The following is a 26,056-nucleotide window of genomic DNA, read 5'->3' as shown; positions in this document are numbered from 1 at the left end:
CGGGGTGGCCCCTGCAGCCTCCATCCCTCAGCAACCAGTATGTGCTTCATGATAGTGCCACATCTGCCAGCCTCAGGAACCACAGGGCAGCTGCCAAGGAGCTAGCAGCTTCCTCCCTACCTTTCCACCTACCTTGTAGACATAGAGCCTCCGGGGGGGCTGCCCCGAAGAGGGAGGCCTGTGCTCCTCCAGCTCCAGCTGCTTCCCGGGGACCACTGCTCTGCTTGCGGGCATGCCTGGCCCTACGGTCTGGCCCATCTGGTCTTGCGAGCTGGCCCCTCCTATGCCCCAGCCCCTTCTCAGGCCAGCTCATGGGGCCTCCCCAGCAGCTGCTTGGCTGCCCCTGGCCAGAATGCTCACCCCCTTCCTCGGCAATCAAATTCCTACTCTCCCTCAAGGTCCACCTCCCCCATCCTGACTTCCCCCCATCAGCCAGTGGCAACTTTTCCCTGCCCTGATTCAGAGGCTGCCAGCTCCCACTGCCTGTAGCCCTCCTCCTCCTCTGATCGTCCCTTGCCACATCCGTCTGTCCAAGGCCACTGTGTCCCTCCCCACCCACCAACTCCTAACTTCCTGGGGCACCAGGTCAGCTGCGCAGAGCCCTTGTGCACACTGATGCGCATGCACACGCTCACACACACTCCTACTCGGTACGCCTGGGGGGCTCTAAGGCCAGATCCCCCAAGCAAATAATTCAGAGAACCAAAATATTGAAGCCCTGCTCTCCACGTCTGAGAAACCTGCCCCCAGAGTCAAAGGGTTGCCAACTGTTTGCACCATGATGGTCTCAATGAGGCCATTGTCTTGAGCTAAATTAACGGGTCAAGAAGGTGGCTTGGGAGGCCGCAACAGAGGCATCTCCAGATGGGGGCACGTGGGGGAGGATAGAGTTTCACCCAGGGCTCCCCAGGCAGGGGCAATCGCAACCTCCATGGTGGAAGGCCAACAGGACCCCCTTGAACCTCACCTCCCCGCTCCGCCACATGGGGCCTGTCCTCTAGAAACCCCCACACGGAATCAGAGCAGAGACCTCAACTCCTGCAGGCCAGGAGGGGAGTGTCCCCAGAGCAAAGGACCTGAAGGGCAGGCCTCTCCCTCCACCAGCACTTATAAGGAAGGTATCAGATGGGCCAACCCTTGCCACTCAGGCACTAAGGGTGGGTAGGGGGCTGCAGGAGCAGGGGTAGGAAGAGTTGCAATGCAAAGCTGAGCAAGAGACCCTAGGACACCCAGATGACCGGGGGCAAGCCACCACAGCTCTGGGACCCAGACCTCCCTTGCCATGGATAATGTGATGGAAAGTGTTCCAGTCTGAAGAAGTGCTCCCACGACTGAGCTGACCAAGTAGATGCAATGACCTCTCATGCTTTGCACAGTGTGTGCCCGCCACTGGTCGCCAGGCTGATCCCTCCATCTCCCCAGGCCCAGTTCAGAAGCACAGTGCTGGCATTTTGCTTGGAGTCCAGCCAACCCAATCCTTTGGTCCCCTGGAGGCTGTCCTCTGCCGCCCCACCCCCCACCTCCCAGATGGGGCTGACCCCAGGTGGGCCTTGAGGACGGCTCAGCTCCAGACACCCAGATTCCAGTGCGGGCTCCCGCCTTGGAGAGCAGAGGACCTCAGCCCCCTCACCTGGCTTGGCCTGGCACCTGGACATCTGTTACTCCTTTCAGCCCCGCCTCTCTCTCTCCAGTCCCACAGAGGGCTCTGCCCAAATCTGCCTGGGAGGGGCGGGGTCTCCAGGTCCCCGCAGAGGCAGGACCGCCCCTCAGAAAGCCTGGCCCTCAAGTGAGTGGAGACTATTGTGTGGGTTTCCCTTCCAACTGCTTTATTTACTCCCCAGATGCAGGACGCAGAGCCCAGCACCGGCAGGGTAGTCACGAGGACTGCACGAAAGCGCGTACACACACAGGCCTAGGGTCAGGGATGACGGACCCATGCTCTGAGGGAGAAGCCCCCCAAGTCACTCCACACTTTGTGAACCTCAAAGAGAGAAGAGTGCCCACATGCTCTCCCTGCCCGCACACAGGCCCCCTCTATCCCCCACAGCTTGACTCTGGCAGGCAGATGAGGCTGTGCCTGGGCCTGGATAGTCCGTGGAACACCCACCCTGGACCCCGCCACGGCCCGGGCCGTGTCCGCTTGGTGCTCCCGGCCCGTGGGCTGCGCAGCTTGGCGGCCCTGCCTGGCCTGGATTCGGTTCAGCTCCGGCCCGAAACTGGCGTGGGGGAGGGGAGGACTGTCCACCCACAGGAGGCGGCCGCCCACTCTGTCCGAGGCAGAACTAACTCCCTAACCAGCCGCCCGGCCCAAGAGGGCCCGAGAGCCGTCCGGGCGCGTACTGATTCATTTGTGGGAGTGAAACTGCGCTCCCTGGATAGATCTGAGGAAGCTCCTGGAGCCCTCGAGGAGGTGGCTGTCGCTCGGCACACACAAACAACAATAAAAGGAAGGAAACCGGGGTAGTGCGCGGGGCGAGCGCGGAGTCCCGTGAGGGTGCGCGGTCCCCTGGGTCCCCCGAACAGGGTCCTCCACGCAGGCGACGCGGGCTTGGAGCGGGGGGCTCCGCGTTCTCGGCGGGAGGGCGCCTCCCGCGAGGGTCCCGCCTCCCCTCCGCCTGGCCCCGTTCCCCCAGCACGGCCGGCCGGCCGGCCAGGAACCCACCTTCGAAGTCCGAAATGATCCCGTCCAGCTGCGCGTTGACCGCGGGGTCGGACATGGTGGCTGGTGGGCGGTAGGTCCCGCGGAGGGCGGCGGTGAGGAAGCGCCCCCGGCCGGGCTGGGCCCTGCGCGCTGGCTGGGGCGCCCTGAGCTCCTGCCGCGCAGAGCTCGCCGCCCGAGCCCCTCGGCCCCCGGCTCCGCTGAATGAATGGGGGAGGAAGGCGGGCGCCCGCCCCTGCCCGCGCCCGCCGCCCCCACCCGCCCGGGCCCCCGCCCCGCCCCCGCCTCCCGGGCGGATCAGGTTCCCGCACCCGCCGACCGCTCTGCGGTCTCACACTGGCTGCTGCGCCCGCCTGTCAAAGCCTGGCCTGGGGGGCTGGGGCCTGAGCGGCCGCCGGGAACTGGCGAGTCCTGAACGCACGATCCGCGCACCCCACTTCTCCCCGCCTGGCCCGCGCCCAGGGGACAGCGACGGACGCAGCCTCGGCCCCTCCCCGCGGACGTCCCGCTGCGGCCAGATGTGGGCGGATGTGGAGGCCGGGCCGCGGCGCAGGGGCGGGCGCTAAGAAGGGAAGAGATTCCTCCCCTTCCCCGGGCTCAGGGTTTCTCTTGCCGGAGGTTTTATTGGGGCAGCCGAACAAAGTTTGCCTCCACGCGCTCCACGCCTGTAAGGGTTAAGCGGCGGCGCGCGAGATCCCGGGCTGCGGGTCCAAGAGGGGCGCCGGGCGAGCCGGGCTAGCCACGCGGTCCCGACGGAAGGCCATCACCTCCCACCCGCCGAGAGTCGCTGCTGCACCCCGAGGCGGGGGGCACCAGAGAAAGCGCTGGCCGGGACAGGGGCGGGTGCCACCTCCCCCTTCCACAATAAGGGCCTCTAGAAAAGTAGACTAGCAAAGAGGGAACCTTTCGCAAACTGAAGGAAGGAGCCAAGCAAGGGGGGACTGCCGAGAGAGCAGCCTCTCCCTCCGGCCAGCAGTCTACTTATCACCCACTTGCCAAACAGCACCAAACTCCGTGACTGACAAGGCAGGCAGGTCCTAGGGGCTGGGGACAAGAGGACGGGTTAGACTGACAACCTGAGAAGCAACAGACTTTCCTCCCCAGGAAGGAAGGACCCTTCAGATCTGACCCCTACAACGGAGGGGTGTTTGTAGCACTCCCCCGGTGAGCCAGGTACCCACTCCTTCCTGCTCTCCCTACAACCAGTTACAGCAGGGAATAACACCCCCCTCCCCCAGCAGGTGGCAGCTCTGCAGTATGGTCCCTGTGGCCTGGGAGTGCCTGAGAGCTCAGCATGGGTCCGGGTTTGGTCACTGCCCACTCTCCCCACCCCTCCCTGTCTGGAAGATCCCAAATGTGCGGAGGTGCTGAGACTTGCAGGCCACCTGGGGGGGCGGAAACACCCTAGGTAGGCACTGGGTCTCCTGCAGAGAATGCACCAGGTGTGATGGGCTTTTCAAGTAGTGAGTTCTTTCTTTGTAAGAAAAGGGGTCACTCCCTCCCTCATGTTTTGGATATTTTGAACTATTTTCCACCAAGTGAGTTCGTGGAGATGGGAGCTGCAAAACCACAGACATTTCAGATGTGTGCACACCCTCGTCTGTCTTGGAGCCCGGGTCTCAGAAACGGAGTCGTTACTGCCATTAATACCACCAGGGCATTCCACACCAGCCCAGGGCATTTATTGTCTGAAAATCAGCACCTGGGCTGTCAGTTAGCCCACCCTGGTAGAGCCATCTGTCCACCCTGCACTTGGGGACGTGGAAATCCAGTCCCTGTGAAAAATGAGCCCAACAACTCAGCCCCCTGAGGAGATGCCAGGTCCCTGGGACAGCATCCAATGTGGGCCGCAGCATTATTCACTGGTGTTTTTATAAAAAGCACCTGGTGGGTGCAGACACACCCATGCGATTGTTCTCCCCAGAGCTGGTGTGAGGTTCTTCCAGATTAGCTCAGGGTCAGCTTATTGTGCTTTATGCGTTTTCCACACGGAGTGGAGCCAAACATGCTTACACTTGTGTCCCTAGGGAGCCCACCAGGGTGTATGCCTCACCCACAAGGGAACCCAAAGGACAATGGCAAGAGGGAGGCCAGAGAGTGCCTACCCACTCCATCCCCAGCCTCCACCCCCTGCATTTTAACTGCTCAGGCCCACATTACTAGGCCTCGGAGCCTACAGGTAAGGAGATTCCCAAGCTCCTTCAGGAAACCCACCGCAGAGCATGGCCACACTCCCAGCCAGGAAGTTAACTGTTGTATCTGACTGACCACTCTAACTGTACATCATTTATTTTCCATTGTTTTTCTGTCCACAGAAGAGATGAGAAACAGCTGGGCACCACTCTTCAAGTCATAATTACCTTTTCCAAAGTCAAGGATAATTCAGTTGCTCCTTGGCCTTCTCTCTTTCTCAGCCAAAGTCATCCTTCCCCAGCCCTTTCATCATCCCCCAGGCTGTCCTTTGATCACAGCTGAAGGCTGGGTCCAGTCTGGGGCTCCAGGGTTTTAATGAGACCTGATTGCTATACAGTGGTGAGGAGCCTCCAGACCCCCTCTCCTGGGGCTGGACAAACACTCCTGGCAGAGACACTGGGCAGATAAGATGAGCGGTGGAAGCAGAGAGAGGAAAGTAAGTGTAAATTTGGCAAGAACAAAAGAACTGTAAGGCCTCTCTGCCTGTTGTAATGGTACATCCTTCCAAGGTCACAAGAGGAGGTAAGACCATCTGCAGGCCTGGCCTACCTCCCAGGTGCACCAAGAGAGGGTTGAATGGTGACCCCCCCCCCAAAGATATTCCCACCTGGAACCTCAGAATGTGACCTGGCTCCATAAGAGGGTCTCCGCAGATATAATTAAGGTTAAGATCTCAAAATCATCCTGGATTAAAGTGGGCCCTAAATCCAAGGATAAGGAAGTGTCCTCTTGAGAGGCAGAAAAGGAGGCCCAGAGACACAGAGAGAAAGGCAAGTAAGAGATTGGGGAGATCCAGCCATGGGCCACGGAGTGTCCAAAACCACAAGAAGCCGGAAGAGGCAGGAAGGACTCTTCCTAAGAGCTTCAGAGGAAGCGTGGTGCTGCTGACTCTTGGGCTTCAGACCTCCAGCCTCCAGAACTGTGAGAGAACAGATTTCTGTTGTTTCAGACCCCTCTCCCCCAGTTTGCAGTGGCTTTGTTACAGCAGCCCGTACAGGAACCCCACGCAGACCTTACATTCCCATCGGAATCATTCCGTAGGTCAAAGCTTCCCATTGCAAATTGTCTAATAAGTCAGAAAACCTGTGCTGTCGGGCAGATGGCTGTCCTGAGGGAAGGACAGTGGGAACAGGGGTCCCACGAAGCCCACTCCAGGACTTTCTGGAAATGGGAAGGAGCAGGTCTAAAGAGTAATCCCAACAAGTCGAGCCACCCTGGAATGAAGCTTACAGAGCCTGGGAAAAGAGGGAGGGAGGAAATCCACGGGCAGAAACAGCCGTTTGGCACATGCCTCAGTATCCATGACCTGGTGTTCCCAGGTACAGCCCTCAGTGGGGACACTGAACTGGCAAGGAAGCAACTCAGCAAATGGGCTTGGAGAACAGAGAAAGGTCAACGAACCTTTGGATAGGATGCCCCATTAAGTGTGGGGATCTGTGTCCTCACAGACAAAGGCTCCTCCAGGGCCAGGGCCATATGCTCTCATCTCTGCCTGGGCCCAGCATACCAGTGAGCTCCAGCACTTGGGCTCTGTCAGTGGCTGGGCCTTCCACATTCCCCCATCTTCCCTTAGACCCACATCTGAGTGGATGGTGCTGCTACCCATCTAGCTGCTCAAGCCAATATCTGGGTATCACTTGAGTCCTCTCTTTCCCTCACCCCCACATGCAAAACATAGTAAGTTCCTACCTCCAGATAATCTGCAGGTGAGTTTATGCTCTCCACCTCCAGCGCTATGCTGACTAACCTTTAACAACCAGCAATCTGGAGTCTATAACAACCACATCTGTGTCCGATTTGTAGCATTTGCCTATTCCTGTGGTGTAAATACTCCCACCTCAGCCAATTTCACGTTACCAATGGGACACTATTGAAGGTGATGATGGGAAGAGATGGGCAGTAGCTACCAAGATGGTGTTTCTACAATACAAATACCACCTCAAGGAAATAACCTCAAGAGCACAATCACTAAATGTGGCCCAAAAAAAAAAAAAAAAAAAAACCTAGGAAATGATGCATTTTGTGTATTTATTACCTTTGAAATATCAACATAAATATAATTACGTACAAGTAATTTATATAAGTCTAGTAGATAATTTAATTTCAGTGTATTTTTCTAATAAAGCAATGCATTTTTATTGTGATAAAATACATATAAAATTTACCATTTTAATTATATTAAGTTTACAGTTCAGAGACATTAAGTAGGTTCACACTGTTATACAACTATCACCATTGTCCATCTCCAAAACGTTTTTCAGCTTGCCATTCGTCCCTCAAAGGACACTTAGGCTGTTTCTACCTTTGAGCCATTGTGAATAATAGTGCTATGAATGTCTGGCACAGTGACTCATGCCTGTAATCCTAGCACTTTGGGAGGCCAAGGCAGGAGGATCGCTTGAGGCCAAGAGTTTGAGACCCAGCCTGAGTGACAGCAAAACCCCATTTCTACTAAAAATAGAAAAACTAGCTGGGTATAGTGGTGCAAGCTGGTAGTTCCAGCTATGTGGGAGGCTGAGGCAAAAGGATCACTTGAGCCCAGGAATTTGAGGTTGCTGTGAGCAGTGATGATGTCTTCACACTCTAGCCCAGATGGTAGAGCAGATTCTGTCCCCAAAGTGGGGGGGGAACCCACATGGATGTGCAAATATTTGTGGATGTACAAATACCTGTTTGAATTCTTGCTTTTGTGTATATATCCAAAAGTGGAATTACTGTAGCCATATGGTAATTCTATATAATTTAAATTGTTTAAAAAGTATATACAATCTGACTTGGTGCCTGTAGCACAGTGGTTACAGCGTCGGCCATATACACTCAGGCTGGCGGGTTCAAACCCAGCCCAGGCCAGCTAAATAATAATGACAACTGCAACAAAAAAAATAGCCAGGCATTGTGGCAGGCGCCTATAGTCCCAGCTACTTGGGAGGCTGAGGCAAAAGAATTGCTTAAGCCCAAGAGTGTGAGGTTGCTGTGAGCTGTGATACCAGAGCACTCTACCCACGGCTACATAGTAAGACTCCCTCTAAAAAAAAAGTATATACAATTCAATTGTATATTTTTAATAAAATAATACATTTTATATACAATTAATAAATTATATGTAATCTTCCATTGTACTAGTTATGTATAATTTCATAACAGCTGTGCAGACAGCCAGCCCCCGGCTTTCTCTCAGCTGAGCAACTCTTGCTGCACTGCCATCCTGGCTCTGGGTCCTGCAGCATCTCCTAACTGGCCCTCTGCTTCCTCTTTTGCCTCCTTCCACACACAGGGAGGTTTTACAGGTGGATCAGATGGTGTTCCCTCCCTGGCCTCACTCATACTTTGAAAAATATGCAACCTCACCAACAAGTCACTCTGCTGGCCTCCTTCCCGCCTCTGCCCCAGGACATTTATCTTCTCCCTGTACCCAGATAGTACCCCTTAGTCTTCCCCCTGGTGGCTCCTGGCCACTCCAGTCTTAAACGTGGGAGGGACTCTTCCAGTGCCCCCACCCCCCATAGGACACTCCTGGAGACAGGTGCTTGTCACCTCCAGGCATGCCATGGGACTCCCCAACACCTACTCAATCCTGTGGAATGACAAAGTGCAGTCCCCTTTGCAGAATGGCAGAGTCATGTGACTCCTGATGGGGCACCCGCCCAAAGGGGCAGAGGAAACCATTGGATCTCTCACAGACCCTTTGCACGCCTGCTAGCCAACAGGCAGACCAGTCCCCGCCTCAACATGCCCAGGGCCCTGCTTGTCCAAGCCCCTGGATATTGTCTCTCTCTTTGTCACCTGTGCTGGGAGCAACACCAGGCTGTGGACCACTGAGTCTTGGGGCACTGCTCGTGTTTGAATCTTCCTATGCAGTTAGACTGTGACTAGTGTGAGGCCACAAAACCCCCATCACACCCTCTGCCTGGCTGCTTAAATGTAACCAGGAGATTTCACTTCAAAGAAGTGTAGAACTAATCCGTTCCCCAAACCTCCCAGTTATCACCCAGCCTGCTTTATGCAAAAAATTTACAGCAAACCCTAAGCACAGCAGCTTAGGCTCTTATCTCAGAGGCAGGGGACTTTTTAAACAAAGTATTAGTCTTCTAAATTCATGCTTCTGGTCTTCAGAGCAGTAAGCGTTTTGTGCCCTGCTCCAAGGCTCCCCACCCCCACCTCATCCCAAGCCCCCAGTCCAGTGCTTGGGCTGAATCAGCCTGGACTTCCCCAGGGTCTGGGCTCTGCCCACATGACCAGGGCTGCAGCAGGCTCCCATTTTCAGTTTCACTTGTAAATTTTACTGCAATCATATTAAACCTGAGGGGACCCTGGGATCGGGCTGAAGGGGTCTGCACACACAGAGGGCAAAAGGACTAGGTGGAAATTATGACCTTCCAAAATGATCCTCACCAGCAGAGCCCCTGGCTTGTGTGTCCTGAGCATCATTTGTTTATTTGCACATCCAGTGAGCTTTTGATGGGACATTCAGATGTCTGGGATGCCACCGCTGGCTTTGCTAGTTACACCCAGACATGGTGGGGGAGGAAGAAGACTCTTCTCTGTATGGCTCATGTTTTCTTCCTGATCATTCCCACTGTACATGGTCCCACAACCCTCCATTCCTATTCCAGTCCCCCAAGACATGGCTTTGGAACGGATAAAGTCCCCATCTCCCTAGCAACCGTCTGAGGCTGGAGGGACAGGGATGGCGTGGGAGATACAGACACCAGTGCACACCAGCTGATGGAGGAACCCTCCAAACCCTTCCAGGGGCTCCACAGAGTCACACAAAGGGCTAGGCAGGAGAGGCCAGCCTGGATCCGACCTAGCCTCAAGGCAGCCAGTGACTAAAACACACCTCTTACATCTCTGGCTCTGCCGGGCTGCAGACTCCTCACCCCTAGGGCGGCAAGGACGCTTGGCTAGACCACATGACTGCCAGGAGGGCCAGGCTGTCCCAGGGGCCCTCCGTGTCTTGGCCTCCCTCCATTTTTCTCAAGCAGTCATCCTGCTGTACACGATCTGGGGCTGGAGGCAATCTGCCCCCGGTGCAGTGTGGGGACATGGGCTGAGTCACCAGCCTGCTCTGGTTCCGCGTCAGCGGGAACAACAGGAATCCAAGCCGAGAGGAAAGTCACTACTGATCCAGACGAAGTCGTCCCCAGAGAGCACCCCTCCCTGCCTGCCTTTGTGGACTGTGCCCTGTGCTCTAACAATGCCCTGCTCGCCCCTAAGACCCAGCAGGTGGAAGGAAAGAGGACTGAAGTGGGAGTGGCAGCCGGGAAGGGTGGGGAGAAGGAGCCTCCCTCCCTCTTCCACAGCAGCTCAGAAGGGCCTGCAGGGCTCTCTGCCACCTACCACCCTGCTGGAGCCCTGTCTCAATACCTGTTCCCTAATCACCCACCCACCTGCTCCTGAACACCTCCAGGGACAGGGAGTTCAGCACCTGTCAATGCCACTCATGAGATCTTTGGCAGTTTGGGCAGTTTAAAAAAGAGATAGAGTTAAAGTCAGCCTGACTATAGCTGTCGCCTATGGAAACAGGTTGCCACTTCATTCTTTCCCAGAGCATAAAGTGTCCTCTGCAAAGACGGAGAATCCTGACTTTGGCAACCTAAGAGGGACAGAACAAAGCCTGCTCCGGAGCCCTGGAAGAGAACTGGTTTCCCATCAATTGTCACTATAAGGAAATGTTTCTAGAAACAGCCTGAGTAGCCTGGGTCTGCAAAGCTGAAGGCAGTTCCTAGAAGCATGACACGGAGGTGGCAAGTCTCTTAGGCACAGCTGGGCTCTGCCTCAGGACCTCTGGGTGCTCCAGAACTTTCTTCTCAGGGAAAATCTAGGGTTTGAGGGAGACGGAGGATGCCCCGTGCCTCTGCCCATCTCTGCAGAATTCAGTGACCTCCACTGGGAAATCCAGGGCACTGCCAGGTTGAACTGTGAGCTGATACGTCCCCACCCTGGCTCCCTCCTGACTCCCTCTCCTAGCTCCTGCTGACCACCGTGGGCCGTGTGTTGACACCTCCAGGGGAGGAGGGAAGAACACAGAGGAATGGCTCAGGTCTGCGGCTCACTCAAAAGAGGCTCCCGGGAATAACACTCGAAGCCAAGATGTGTGGGGGCCGCACGTGGGCTGGGTTGGTCCACTCCACTCCCAGCCCACCATGAATTGAGAGGAGGTTCTGTGTCACCAAGTGCACCCTGTGCCCCACAGAGATCCCAGGGAAGAGGGCAGCGGCCGTACCCATCTCTGTACCTGAGGTGCAGACCCACGTTCTTGGCCCGACTCCTTGGGAACAGAACGCTCCGCGTGGGAGGCAGGCAGGAAGCCCGGGGTGCACTGGCTGGGCCCCCTCCAGAAAATCTGCTATTGCTTTCCCTGGGTAATGAAATCTTCCCCACCCTGAGTGTTGCTGGAAGCCAGCCGGCAGCCAGATCAACCTAAATGGACCATTTGTCCCCCCTGTGAAGTGACCTCCGGGGACTTAATGGGTTTGCTGTTAACACACCCGCCTCATGCTCTGCCCTTCCCTCCCCCAGCATGAGTCACTAGCCTCGCTGACTTGCCCCAGCCAGGGCCCTGGCCTGTAGTTCGCCAGCTCTGACCAGGCTCTGTGAGGGAGGGAGGAGCACAGATGACAGAGGCTGCTGGGCCCAGACCAGAGCCCAGAGGCCTGCCCAGCTGCCCCGGCAGTGTCAGTATCTGAGGGCTCTGGAAGCAGAGTGGGGGGCCTCCTATGGCTGCTCCATGGTCATGGGGACCTACCTGTCTGGGGACAGGCCAGGGAGAACATGAATAAGACAGGCCAAGGTCTCTGAGGACCAACTGCCACCTTCCTACCTCCCTGTGCTCCATCCTGGGACTACACCAAGTCAGAGGCAGGTTTAGGGGAAACAGGAAGGTTGTTTGTTGCTTTGGGGTTTTTTTTTTTTACTTTTTTCTCCTCTCTTTCTTTTTATTATTTTTACCCCAAGTTCACCTATAGCTGCAAGCTTGTTGGATTTTAATTAATAACACTCAGTTTCTTTTTCTTATTCAGCTCTGTGCTCTGGGGAGAGAGAGCTCAGTGGCCTCCCGGCTAAGCCCCTCCCCGGGGTCTTTGGTGCTCCCAATCTAGACTCCCACTGTTGGTGGATGGTCACCTTTCTAAAACATAAACCGTGACCCGCATAGGCCTCCAGGCTTCCTATCACCTGCTGAGTACACAGCAAGAGACCACCCTGCCCTGGCCTCCTCCTGGCCACTCCTGCCCCCTCTCCCGAGCCTGTCCCTGAGCTTGGAACATGCCCAGCTGCTCCCATGTCCCCACACACCAGGTGCCAGGCCTCTGTCCCTGCCTTATTGTGTTTCCTCTGCCTAGCAGGCCCTTCCCACCCCCCTGGCCTGGATCCACCTCAGTTCCTCAGGTCCCAGCGAAGATGCCACTTCTTTTAGGAATTTGCCACTTCCTGGAACTCCCATATGGAGGGATTCTCCTCTGGGCCCTTCCTCGGTTTTCCTAGTCCCCAGGGCAGCCTCTAACTCAGGGCTTACTGTCCGTGTGGCATCCATGAGAGTCACCACCGGTGTGTGATGCACTTGTTAATGGAAAACCCTTTAGAAGGTGAAGGAGCCCTGTGGGCGTGGTGGCATCACCTGCTTGGGACAGGAATGCACAGGGAAGGCTTCCTGTACCCTCCCAGGAATCAGGGGCCAGGCAGCAGGGATCAGGAGGGGGCTTTGGGCAGCAGAGACTCAACAATGGGGGGCAATAGATGACTGTGTCCTCCTGCTGCAGGGAGCCTGGACAGGAAGATGAAGCAGCCAGCCTCACTGCTCCTCTGCCCCAGCAGATGGGCCAACTTCCCAGCACAGCTGTTTTCCAGCACAGAGAAATTTCTCACCTTCAGGAACAGGGTGGAGACATTCTCAGACAGGGCCACATCCATACTGGTCGCAGAGACCATGTCTGAGTCTCTGTGGCTTGCCCCATCTGGCCCTGGGCCTCCTGTCTTAAGCACAGCCCAAGGTGGGAGGCAGGTGAGACAGGGACCTGCCTGGACAGCTGAAGCCCAGACCTGCACACTGCACGGGCACATCATTTTCAAGGAGGTAAATGTGGACATCTGAGGCCAAATCACCAGATGTCAGCACATCTCAACAGGCCCTTGGTTCCCCCCTTATCCCCGGGGAGGAGGAAACCTACATAGCCTGCATTGTACATGTGGTCTTCCGAGCCAGCTTGGGTACAAGGCCCAGCGACTGAGAAGACCAACTACTGATGATGAATAATCTAGGAAAATCCAACTTTGTCCAATGGGGCCTAACCTCTCACAACATATGCCCCCTTCCTATAGAACTATTTTTCCCAACACTATTAAAACAGAAATCAATATCAAATCTTTCAGGAAGATTTTCATTAAGAAAGGGTGAAAGACAAACAAGACTGAAACAGTGTTGTGCCGGCAAATGCTTAATGTCCCACTCTGGTCGAGGGAGCGGAAGACCTGATTTGTAACATGCCAATTTCCGTGGTGTAAAGACTCCCACTACAGCCAGTTTCAAGCCCACGTGACATCACTGAACACAGAGCTGGGACGAGAGATGTGCACACCACCATCTGAAATGCTCGGGTGTTAACCTCTTCTTCCCTGGGAAGTTGCAAACTTCTAGAATGCCCTTTGCTGCATGGCAAATGGGGCTCCCCTGGAAGGCCATCACAATCGCCTGCCCACTGGTGTGAGATGGGGCAGGTATGTGCAGCTGCCTCGGTGCTCAGGGAGAAAGACAGCCATCGTGATCGACTGGCAGTGTCTGCTCCAGCCCAGGACGAGAAGTTGGCAGCATGTCAGCCAAGCACTTGCCATCCCTGACCTAAAGACATTTTTCTTGTCCCGTAAGCACAGTTGCAAACATCACCTCCTTGGTGAACTCTTCCGCTCTCACTTTCTCTCTGGGTAACCCCTGCTACAGGCCTTTCCACAGCTCTGTACGTATAAAGGGAGCTACTGGTGCATGTAGCACAGACCCTGCTGTCCTGCTCTTCTCTGAAGTAACAGAAGTTTTAGTTGTGCACGTGGCTGCCCAGCTAAAGAATGCATTCTCAGCCTCCCTTACTGCTAGGAGGGCCCATGCAACTAGGTTCCAGCCAATGGGAGGAGAGTGGGCATGTGTGACTTTCAGGTCATACCTGTAAAAAGAAAGGGGCACACTCGCTTCTTCCCTTCTCCTTTCTTTCTTCCCCTCCCCACCCCAGCTGGAATGCAGACATGATAGCAGGAGCTGGGGCAAGCATCTTAGCTCATGAGACAGCACCAAAGGAATAAGCTGGGTAGCTGGTACCCTAGCCAACTGCCTGACCTTGGACTAGGCTGTGGGAGAGAAATGAACTTCTATCTTGCTCAAGTCTCTGTTGTTTTAGCCTTTGTTATACAGCCAGATGGTGCCCTGACTAACACAGTATACACCCATCACCCCACCAGCCTGACAGGGCCAGGGGGCTTATCTTTATACACAGAGCCCCTAGCAGAGTCTGTTGCAATAAATGTAGTTTAAAGCAAAAATGAACAGTCTGGTTCAACCAGGGTTTGTTTTGTTGGTTTGTTTTAGTATTTGAAACTGAAAAATAATGGTCTGAGCTTAACAGAAGACAAACACTAACATAAGGTAGAGGGAACAGCAATTAAATGGATGCCCAGGAGGCTGGAGCCACTCAGGGAGGTCATGTGTTGAGACAGATCTTGTGAGGGACCAACATCGTCGGGTGTGTGCAGGACCAAACAGAACCAGGTACTTCAGGAAGGAAGCACAACCCGAAATACGGGTAAGTGCTGAGGCTCCGTGGTGCAGACCACATGTGGCTACGTGCTGGGCAGTGGGACCACCTGTCTGAGCGTCCACTGACTGACGTGTATGTTGGCAACACCACCACTCAGACTAGAAGGATTTGCAGTAATATGTGAGAAGCAGCCAGCGTGTGGTGAGGGGCTTGGTGAATGGTGCCCCTCATCATCTACAGCATGGACTTGAGCCCCCTGGTTTTATAGGTATGGAAACTGGGCCTACTGAGGCAAAGTCATCCGCTGAGGGTCACGCAACTGCTAAGGACGGAGCCAGCTTTAGAACTCAGGGTCCTGACTCCGGCCCCACTCCTGCTGCGTAAGAAGCCATTCTAGGTGAACGTGAGGAGGAGGTGGCTGGTGAGAAATTTTGAACATGAGACTGAAATCTCTGACAATTCCGGAAGTAATCAGTGTGACCACAGATTCCTTTGAAAGGCATCAAAACATAGAGATAAGATAGATCATGAGTGGATGGAAGGACAGAGGAGTGGAGATAATGTGAGGGCAGTTCGGTGTTAATGGTAGGGTCTGGCTGCGAAATGCTTTCAACGTGGCTATATGTTAGACATTTGCACAATAGAATGTACAGAGGAAAAAGTAATAGGAGCCATAGTAGCTGCCAAAGCAGGGGTGGACCCCATGAGAGATGTGTGAGAATTATAGCTCGGCCTGTGTGGAAGAATCTTCTCTTTCTTCTTCTCAAAACTGTAAGGACATGTATTAAACATGTATCTTAAAAGCTCAAAGGCCCCCACTTCCCCATCCCACCCTTCCTCTCCCCATCTGGGCTTGGCGTGAGCTGTCCCCATCCTGCCCTCCGTCCCCATGACAGACACTGAGTGAATGTCAGCTCCTCCGCAGCCCAGGCCGGCCACCGAGCAGATGCTTCTGAACGACTGGCCAACGGCTTCTGTAGCTACGCTCTGGTGACCTCACGGATGGCCTGAGTCATAAATAAGTCTCAACAGCTTCCTCTGCCACAGCACCTTCCCCGCTCCTCCAATATTCCGTCCTGACCTCTGAATGGTCCCTGAGCCCCTTCCTGGGGTTACGACTACCAGGCAGGGTGCCTCCCCTTTCTGGGCCTGAGACCCTGAGAGAACCAGGAGGGAGGAGGGCAATGGAGGGGGCACCTGGGGCATCACCCAGCAGTGCCGGTGTGGCAGGAGGGAGAGAGAACAGGAGGGAGGGGGAGGAGGAGGGAGGGGAGGGAGGGGGAGGAGGAGGGAACAGGGAAAGAACAAGCAGAAGCCCAGAGGAGGAGCAGCCCCTCCCCTGAGGGCAGATGTGTCCAGTGCTCTGCCCAAGACTCTGCACCTCGTCTGCTTCTCACAGACACCCTCAGAGGCAGCTATGTCTGGGCGCCCATTTCTCCACGAGGAAGCACAGGTGCTGGGAGGAGAGCAGCCTGAGGTCCCCAGGCAGCAAGTGGAGTTGCTGGAACTCAAATCAGACCGGTGCAACCCCAGAGCTGTCCTCAGCCACTACTATAAATGGCAAACGCCCACAGTCCCTGCCAGGTCTCCAAAGCCAGAGACGGGACCTGGGCCACGCCAATCCCCCATGCTATTCAAGAAGCAGCAGTTGAGAAAGGAGAGGTGCGCAGCAAAGAGTGGGCAATGTCTGTGGATGAAAGGAACAAACAGGGCTGTGTGCAGCACGCCTCCCCCAGGCGTGTCCTTCCCTGCATCTGGGCTTGGGCGTCCAGCATTTACATCCAGGTCTAGAGACACTTCTCCAGCCAGGAGGGAATGGTGCTATGTTACTACACGTTTTGGACGCTGGTTTTCTTCTGAGAATGGAAACTTGGGCCCTGACCACAGGAGGAAGAACCCGGAGCTCTCCTAACCCGTCTGCAGCGGCTTGCTCAGGCCTGACAGACATCCTTCCCCATGCAGCAGGAGCTGTGGGTCAAGGGTCTCCACCCACCAGGCAGGAGAAACACCAGACGCACACTCCACCCACGGTCCCCATTCAGGGCCTTAGCACGGCAATGTGACACAAATGAACAGCCCCGGCCTGCAGAGCACAAGGCTGTCAGCAGGCGCCCACGGGCTGGCAGCAGTGGGGTGGGGTGGCACATCTGCACAAATCCTACACGTACAGGCCTTGGAGCACATGCGGCTGACAATCACCCACACATCCTTGCCGGCACTTGGTGCACAGCCGGCCAGCAACAGGGTGCTGGTAATCCCCAGCTGCTCCCGATGCCACGTGGACATACTGTCCAGGACGGAATCGAGAAAGTCACAGCTTTCTAGGTCATACACCTCAAAGGGAGAGCCTGGGCCATGGAACAGACGACAGGTAGATTGGCCAAAGCCATCAGCTCTCGGTGACGCAGGTCGACAGGAGAGCAGCTGAGTAACTGCAGAGAGCTGAGTGACAGATCATCTGAATAGTCTCCTCAGGGAAACCACATTGACCCTTTCCTGGGACTAACATGGTGGGAAGAGTCAGGGTTTTTGGAGTCATGCAGAGCTGGAGGGACATCCTGGCTTGGCCAATTTTTGACTGGTAGAGCTGGGACAAGTGACTCAACACCCAAGACCCAGTTTTCTTGTAAAATAGCGGTACCCATGTGAGTCGCACTGGGTCTGAGCGAGATGCCTGGGCCAGCGTCCTCACTAACAGGTGTGCTGGAGCAGACATCAGCCCCCTGAGGCCGCTGGGAATGCCTGGAGCAGACATCAGCCTTGCGAGGCCACTGCAAACGCCCGAGCAGAGGCAGAGCTGTGCCCTTAGCGAGGGGCGAGGGGCGAGGACACAGCATCAGGAGCCCACAGACTCCCTCATCTGCTTCTCCCACAGCTTCCTGGGAGGAGAAAATTATCTCTTCAAGTGGCATTTTCTTCCCTGACAGCTGCTGGAAGCCTCAGCCCACAGGCAAGCCTGCCCATCCTACAGCTGGTCGCATGTTGGCAGAAGGGCCTTGAGGGAGTGAGCTTGAACCTAACTTCCCCAAGCTAGAAGGATCCAGGCCTGGCAGCGGCATTTGGGGAAATCCGGTTCTTGAGAGCTGGGCCAGACCAGAGGGATGAGGCTACTAGAAGCTTCCTTCGTACCCACAGCAGAACAGGACTAAGGTGAGACTCTCCCCAGACCGACCTTCACCTGGAAGGGAAGCCAGCAGCCATCAAGTGAGTGAATGGGTGTGTGTGCGCATGTGTAGGAGACAGACAGGCCTACAGACCAACCCTGAGCAGGGCTCTTTCCCCTCTAGGCCTCAGTTCCCTGTTCTTTTAAATGGAGGTAACACTGCGTAGGGATGTTGTGAAATGAAAATGCATTAATATTTGTAAAGTGCTGAGGACAGTGTCTGGCACGAAACAAGAGCTATGGGTTTGCTGAATAAGTAGAAAAGGAGACACACGCTGAAGACAGAGCCGGCCATCTGAGTGGCAGGAAGGCCTTCGCTGAATAGCGGGAGAGGCATCTGCTGGAACTTGATTCTTGGGGGCCTGGGGGGATCTTTCAGACTAAGGATCTCAAAATGGCTCATGCCTGTAATCCCAGCACTCTGGGAGGCCAAGGCAGGTGGATTGCCTGAACTCACAGGTTCCAGACCAGCCTGAGCAAGAGCGAGACCCCATTTCTAAAAATAGCCAGACATTGTGGCGGGCACCTGTAGTCCCAGCTACTCGAGAGACTGAGGCAGGAGGATCACTGGAGCCCAAGAGTTTGAGGTTGCTGTGAGCTATGATGCCATAGCACTCTACCGAGGGTGACAAAGTGAGACTCTGTCTCAAAAAACAAAGCAAAACAAAAAAACAGACTACAGGGATTAGCCTCACAGCTTACAGCTGTCTCGAGTCCTATATTCATGCGTGTGTGTGCACATACATGTACATGTAACACGTGTGGGTGTGTTCTCAAGTACTGTGACTCTGCTTACCCAGAACCTGCCTGACGAGTCACAGGGTGAGGCTCTGTTTCCATAGGCACCAGGTGCAGCAAGCATCCTGTCCCCATGGGCAGCCAAGAAAAGGACAGAGCCCATTCTCATCTCATGTCCTAAAGGCAAGGCAGGGTGTGGGGGGCCTGGGAATGCGCCTGTCACAGGCACATCCCTGAAAGCCTTACACTGTGAAATTCAAGCTCTCATAAAATAGCAGACTCCCGGTATTAGCAGGGACCTCAGAGGACCCTTCTATGTACATATCACTGAACGGTATCCACATGGTCCTGGCTTCAATACTTCTAGTTATGGGGCGGGAGGGGAGGGGGACTCACCACTTTGTAAAATAGCTGTTCCACTGTCACAAAGTGAAAATGGTGAGAAAAGCCACATCTTGGTGTGTTGCGTCAAACTCCATTTTCCAGTAGCTTCCAAACATCAGATACTGGAGGAACTTTGCATTCTGGAGGAACTCAAATAAATGCTCCTCTTCTATATGACAACCCTCCAACTATTTGGAGGCAGGGACTGTAGCTCCCACCCTTCCTGCTGTCCTGGTCCCATCCAGTCCCCTTCCAGAGTCCCTTCCCTGACGTGAGCTCAAGCTCTCTGGCCATGCAGACCCCTCTGCGGGGGGGCCCTCACCCACCCATCCACACCCTCCTTCAGGACTCAGCCCTAGAGAGGCCCCTCTGCAGGGGACCTGTTGTAGTTACAATTGTACTCCCCAAGCCCTAACCCCCAGTACCTGGGGATGTGACCTTCCTGGAAATAGTCTTCACAGATGTACTCAAGTCAAGATAAGGTTACACTGGATTAGTTGGGCCCTGATCCAATCGAATGTCTTTCTAAGGAAAAGGAGAGGGCGATTTGGACACAGATACACAGAGAAGATGCAGGGTGGCCAGGGCCATGTGAAGAGGGGCAGAGATTGGGGTGACGTGGCTATACACCAGGGACCAGGCCTGGGGCAGACTCCCCCTCCCAGCCTCCAGAAGGCACCGACCCTGCCAACATCCTGATCTTGGACTTCTGGGTCCCAGAACTGTGAGAGAATACATTTCCAGTGTTTTCAGCCTTCTGGGTTAATCACAGATGCTAATACAGGGCCTCCGTGAGGGTGGCCTGTGGCACGGGAGCCTTCCTCTGCTGCAAAGTCTGCATCTCTTATTTTGTCTCACGGGGCCCAGGGTCACACGGATGTTCACCCCAGCTCTGGTCAGCCGTGGGCCAGCCTCCCACCATAGAAGCTGCTGTGCTGGGGCCTGGTGAGGTCTGGGGGTCCCCCTCTTCTGCTCACTCTCGGCAGCCCAGCTCCCCTTCCTGCACCACATCTGATTCCGGGGCTCTGGGCTGGGTCAAACAACCTGTGCTTCATCCAAGAGGATTCCCACGTGACTTAATCAGCTTTTGCACTGTGTCTCCTCCTGGAGGGCCACTAGGCTGGATGTCACCCAGCTTCCTCGGCATGGTGGCCTTCTCAGCTCCTGACCTTGCCCCAGGACTACAAGGGAAGGGCCTCCAACACCATCTCTGAGGTCAGGCCCCCACTGACCACAGCTCACCTGGAAGAGGGCCTGGTCTTAAACATGGCCACTCCTGACCTCAGAAGGTCCCTGAGGCCACAGCCACGTCTTCTAAGCCCTCTAGGGCTTGGGACAGAATCACCAGGGCAGCCCTGACACTGCAGGCAAAATCTGTTCTTTTGAGTATGAACCGTCCACACCCCACGCCCACTTTCTGTTCCGTGAATGAACAGCAACAAAAACATGGTTTTCTGCCAAAGGTGGGGCCTACAGTTTCCCAGAGCCCAGCTTCCTGCCAGGCCTAGGTACAATCCACAGGAGTGTTCACCCCTGACTCGTGTGTGTGTGTGTGTGTGTGTGTGTGGTGTGCTCACACGCATGTGCATGTCCCCCCGCATACAGCCTGGGAAAGAGTGGAGAGGCTCAGGGAAATTCTTTCTACTGGTCAGGAAGACAGAAAAATGGAAAATGAGAGCTGGACACACATATGCGCCCTTGTACACACACCCCTGTGTGCATGCACACGCCTCCCAGGGGAAAACCTACCCTTTTCTTTCACTCCACGGATCCCCAATCTCCATGAAATAAGATTGGACTTTGGAAATTTGACTGAAGATTGGTCCTCAGCATTCCGGTTACCTCCATCAGCCCTCCAAGGGGTGGAAAGCCGTGTTCCCAACATCCACCTACCTCCTTTTTCCACCCTCACACCCTCCCCCCATTTCCTCTACTTTTGTCCTTTAACCCTTGTGCTGCCTGCTCTGATCTCAACATTTGCACTTGGATGTGAATCATTTCCCCTGTAAAAGTGTGTGTGTGCACATGGACACAGGGACGCACGCAGTGCTGCGGGAGAGATGGAAGCTTCTTCCAGACCTCAAGCTCTAGCAGGTGATGGCATTTCTCCCAGAGAACAGACTGACACACTCTCTCTCTGGCCAAGCACAGTGGAAGAAGGACCCCAGAATACAGTGGTCATTTGGGCCTCCTGTACACCAGTGGCAGCCCCGAGCCAGGACCATTTCCTCCCCATCCCTGAGAAACATGAGAATGGGAAGAAGAAAGGGTTTCTGCCTTCAGGGGCCCCTCATTGCACTCCCTGGAGCTGGTCCCAGGGCCCTGAGCTTACAGGAAGGGGAGTAACAGGCTCCCCCCAGTGAGGAGCTGGCACACCTACAGTGCAGAAGGTGCTGGTGGGTACCCGATTACTGTGCAACTGACAGGAGGAAAGGGAGGGACTGCAGGCAGGCCCTGGACCCTGAAACAGCCATGAGACACACCAGCTTCTGGTCTGGAGGAGAGTCCAGGGGTGCTAGGCTGAAGCCACCTTCCTCACCAGACACCTGGCAGTCACTGTCCTGGCCTAGCTGGTGACCCCTCACACCAGGAAGTTAACATATCCGGACTCTACTAACGAGGAAGGTTAGACACCTCTGCTAACCAACAGCCATGGCTGGCAAATACGTGGACAAATAGAAAAGAATCTCCTATCTTAGTGCTTTAAAATCCCACAGGGGAGCCTGGCCATAGGGAGTAGCTGCTATCCGGGCAGTCCTCCTGCAGGAAACATTATGTCCCTGGACAAAATATCAAAAAGAAGAACAGCCTGAAGGCAGAGTGGACTCCTTCAAGTAGGCAGAAACCACAGCAGGGTCAGTACATTAGAGGGGAGAGTAAAACTGAATAAGTTTGGTTTTTAAGGCCTTTTCCTGGGGGTAGGTACTAAGCAACTGAAACTTGGATAAAAATTCTTGAAAGCATTCAGGGAAAACATGTCGCCTACAGAAAAATCACGATATAAATGCTGGTTTATCATCAAAAACAATGGAGGCCAAAGACAGTGGAACATTGTCTCCAGGATCCCGAAGGAAAGAAACAGCTAACAGAGAACTCTGACCAGCGAATTTACCATTTAAAAGTGAAAGTGAACTTTGCAGAGGTGTGAAAATGAAAGCATTTGTGTCAGTAGATCTAAAGGACAAAACATGCTAAACAGGCCCATCAGGCTGATGGGGGAAACATGCCAGGTGGAAACTCAGCCCTTCGGGAAGGAGCAAAGAGCATGGGGCATGGCAAATACGTGGACAAATAGAAAAGAATCTCCTATCTTAGTGCTTTAAAATACAGGATATTGACTCAGCACCCATAGCACAGTGTTAGGGCGTCAGCCACATACACCAAGACTGGGCGGGTTCAAACCCGCCTACAGCCAGCTAAACAACAATGCCAACTGCAACAAAAAATAGCTGGGCGTTGTGGCGGTGCCTGTAGTCCCAGTTACTCGGGAGGCTGAGGCAAGAGAATCGCTTAAGCCCAAGAATTTGAGGATGCTGTGACACCACAGCACTCTACCCAAGGTGACACGGTGAGACTCTGTCTCAAAAAACAAATAAGTAAATAGATAAAAACAAAATGTATGATATTGCTTAAGGCAAAAAATGTATTATTGTCTAGTGTGAAATGTGTATAGATAGGATAAATACATAACTACTACCATATACAGGATGTTTTCTATTTTTTGCATGTAGAATACAATATTAATTCCAAGTAGAGTACGAAAATTTAAGGATTTATATCAGAATACATAAACCAACTACTAGAATAACGATACAAAGAGGTATACTTAAAGAGCCAAACAAACATTAAAATGGAATTCTAAGACACTTAATCTAAAAGAAGACAGAACAAATAAAAACCAAAGAGTGGGGTCATAGGTCAAACCCAGCCATCTCCACAACTAGTGTACACTGAACAGAAATAGCCTGGCTATGCCAATAAAAGGCAGAGGTTGTCAGAATGAATTAAAAATTTAAAAGACTCAATGGAATGTTGTCTCCAAAAGATGCATTTGAAGTATAAACACAGATTAAAATTTTCTGTTTAGAAAAAGATATACAAAAAAAGAAAAGATATACAGGTGCTCCTCAACTTATGATTGATAAGCCCATCCTGAGTTGCAAATACCGTAAGTCAAAAATTCATTTAATACATCTAACTTACCAAACATCACAGCCTAGCCTATCTTAAAAGCACTCAGAACACTCACATTCGCCTACAGTGGGAGAAAATCATCTAACACAAAGCCGATTTTATAAGAAAATGTTGAGCATCTCATGTAATTTTTTTTTTTTTTTGTAGAGACAGAGTCTCACTGCACCGCCCTCGGATAGAGTGCCGTGGCGTCACACGGCTCACAGCAACCTCCAACTCCTGGGCTTACGCGATTCTCTTGCCTCAGCCTCCGGAGCAGCTGGGACTACAGGCGCCCGCCGCAACACCCAGCTATTTTTTGATTGCAGTTTGGCCGGGGCTGGGTTTGAACCGGCCACCCTCGGCATATGGGGCCGGCGCCCTCCTCACTGAGCCACAGGCGCCGCCCCATCTCATGTAATTTATTCAATACCGTAGAGAGTGAAAAACAGAACAGCTGCATGGGGGCCTGATGTGGAGTTTCTCCTGAGTGTGCACCATCATGAAGTGGAACAACTGTGAAGTCAAACCAGCCGGGGACTGTCTGTACATTGCAAACAGCAAGCAGAAGGCTGGAGAGGCTATGTAAATATCAACGATGTTGACTCCACGACAAAAATGATTGCCAGAAAAAAAGGAGCACATTTCATCACAATAAAAGCATCAATTCACCAAGAAGACCCAATAATCACAAATGTGTATGGGCCTAACAAACCACAAGAGCTTCAAACTACATGAAGCAACATGGGAAGGAATTAAAAGAGAGAAATAGCCAATTCCACGAGCATCACTGGGCGTTTTAACACTGTCTCAGTCCATTTGGGTCACCATAGCAAAATACCTTAGACCGGGTCATTTATAAACAATAAAATGCATGGCTGGCTGCTGGCAGCAGTGGCTCACACCTGTAATCCTAGCACTCTGGGAGGTTGACGCGGGAAGATCTCTTGAGCTTAGAAGTTTGAGGCCAGCTTGAGCAAGAGCAAGACCCCGTCTCTATTAAAAATAGAAAAACTAGATGGGTGTCATAGCAGGAACCTATAATCCCAGCTACTCAGGAGGCTAAGGCAGGAGGATCACATAAGCCCAGGAGTTTGAGGTTGCTGTGAATGAGGCTGATGCCCACAGCACTCTAGCTCCAGTGACAGAGTAAGACTGTCTCAAAAAAAAAAAATGTCTCTGAGAAGTCCAAGATCAAGGTACAGCAGGTTCAGTGTCTGGTGAGGGCCCGCGCCCTGCTTCACAGATGGCAGAGGAAACTAACAGCCTCTCTCAGACCCCTCCCTCCCTCCCTCCCTCCTTTCCTCCCTCCCTCCCTCCCTTCCTTCCTTCCTTCCTTCCTTCCATCCCTTCCTTCCTTCCTTCTTTCCTTCTTTCCTTCCTTCCTTCTTTCTTTCTTTCTTTTTTTTTTTGAGACAGAGCCTCAAGCTGTCACCCTCGGTAGAGTGCTGTGGCATCACAGCTCACAGCAACCTTCCAACTCCTGGGCTTAAGTGATTCTCTTGCCTCAGCCTCCCAAGTAGCTGGGACTACAGGCGCCTGCCACAATGCCCGGCTATTTTTTGGTTGTAGTTGTCATTGTTGTTTGGCGGGCCCAGGCTGGATTCAAACCCACCAGCTCTGATGTATGTGGCTGGCGCCTTAGCTGCTTGAGCTACAGTGCCCAGCCTCAGACCTCTTTCATAAGAGCATTAATCCCATTTATGATGGCTCTGCCCTTGTGACCTAATCCCCTCCCAGAGGTGCCTGCTTCCAACACCACTGCACTGGGGGTTGTATTTCAACACATGAATCTTGGAAGACACAAACATTCAGACCACAGCAAACACCATTCTCTCAGCATTTGAAAAACGAACATCAGAAAATCTGAAGAACACCAGTAACCACCTGATCCAATCCGTAACTATAAAGCACTACACTCAGCAAGTATAGAATACGTACTCCTTCTAAATGAGACAGCACATTCCAAGACCATACACTGGGTCCTAAGTCTCAAATGTGAAAAGATTGAAAGCTATAAAAATACGCTGTCTGTCTGCAAGAAGATTCAATTAGAAATTGGTAGCTATATGACATTTGGAGGAGCCTTGACTATTTGCAAATTAAATGACATGCTTCTAAACAATCTATGAGTCAAAAAAGAAATTGCGAGGGAGATTTCACAGTATTTCTGACGGAATGATAAGGAAAACACAGCGCACCAGAATACGCAGGCTGACACTGAAGCAACGCCTAGTGGGAAACTGGAAATGTTTCTATTTAGAAAAGAAGGAAAGTCTAAAAGATATGACCCAAGGCTCTACCTTCAGAAGCTTGAAAAATGTGCCAGCTATCCACATACTGCTTTTTAGCTCCAAATGCATCCTTTTTTGCCTTACCAGGTGACACGGTGGCTGGGCCTTACTGACCTTTCTTTTCTGCTGGATAGTCACCCTAGGCTGTATCAATAGGGGATGACCCCTGACTGCCATGCCTCACCGAGGAAGAGGCTCCTCCTCCTGCCTCTGGGGTACTTTTCCTCCTATGGCACAGCTGCCAACCCCAGTCTAGCCCAAAGGCGCCCGGGCCAAACTATTGGACACCGTGGGCTGTTCCTGGGCTGTTCCAGCCCAGCCTGGCCACAGCCCCTAATAAGATTCTCTGCCGAAGTGGTGCCTGTGGCTCAAAGAGTAGGGCACCGGCCTTATATACTGGAGGTGGTGGGTTCAAACCTGGGCCTGGCCAAAAACTGCAACAACAACAACAATTAAAAAAAAAAAGATTAAAAAATAAATAAATAAATAAGATTCTCTGCCACTCAGTAAGTTCCTCCCATAGAGTCCCTCTGTCCACACCTTGTAGCAGGAACAGTTTTGCCAGTTAGGCTACTTCTCTCTTTCTCTGTCTCTCTGTCTCTCTCTCTTTCTTTCTTTCTTTCTCCAGTTAGGCTACTTGTTCATGTCTTTCTTTCTTTCTTTTTTTTTTAGATTAAAGTAAAGATACAAACAACTAGGTTACAATGTTTGC

The 26,056-nt window shown here is 53.3% G+C and overlaps 1 protein-coding gene across 4 annotated transcripts in view; it reads right to left on the bottom strand.

Annotated features, from left to right (window-relative positions):
• SEPTIN9 (septin 9) overlaps window positions 1-26,056 on the bottom strand; it is a 170,967-nt gene that overhangs the window by 98,686 nt on the left and 46,225 nt on the right. Inside the window, exon 1 of one of the 4 annotated variants that reach the window (XM_053567616.1) lies at window positions 2,663-2,964. The exons of the other annotated variants lie outside the window; for them this stretch is intronic. Coding sequence (XP_053423591.1) covers window positions 2,663-2,717 — 55 coding nt within the window. The 5' untranslated portion in view covers window positions 2,718-2,964. Of the gene's footprint in view, window positions 1-2,662; window positions 2,965-26,056 lie in introns of those variants that run through there. 4 annotated transcript variants of the gene reach the window in all.

The sequence above is a fragment of the Nycticebus coucang genome, chromosome 18 (genome assembly GCF_027406575.1).
Source record: "Nycticebus coucang isolate mNycCou1 chromosome 18, mNycCou1.pri, whole genome shotgun sequence".
Classification (NCBI taxonomy): domain Eukaryota; kingdom Metazoa; phylum Chordata; class Mammalia; order Primates; family Lorisidae; genus Nycticebus; species Nycticebus coucang.
Note: the sequence above shows the minus strand (reverse complement) of the source record. Positions and strands in the feature narration are given on the sequence as shown.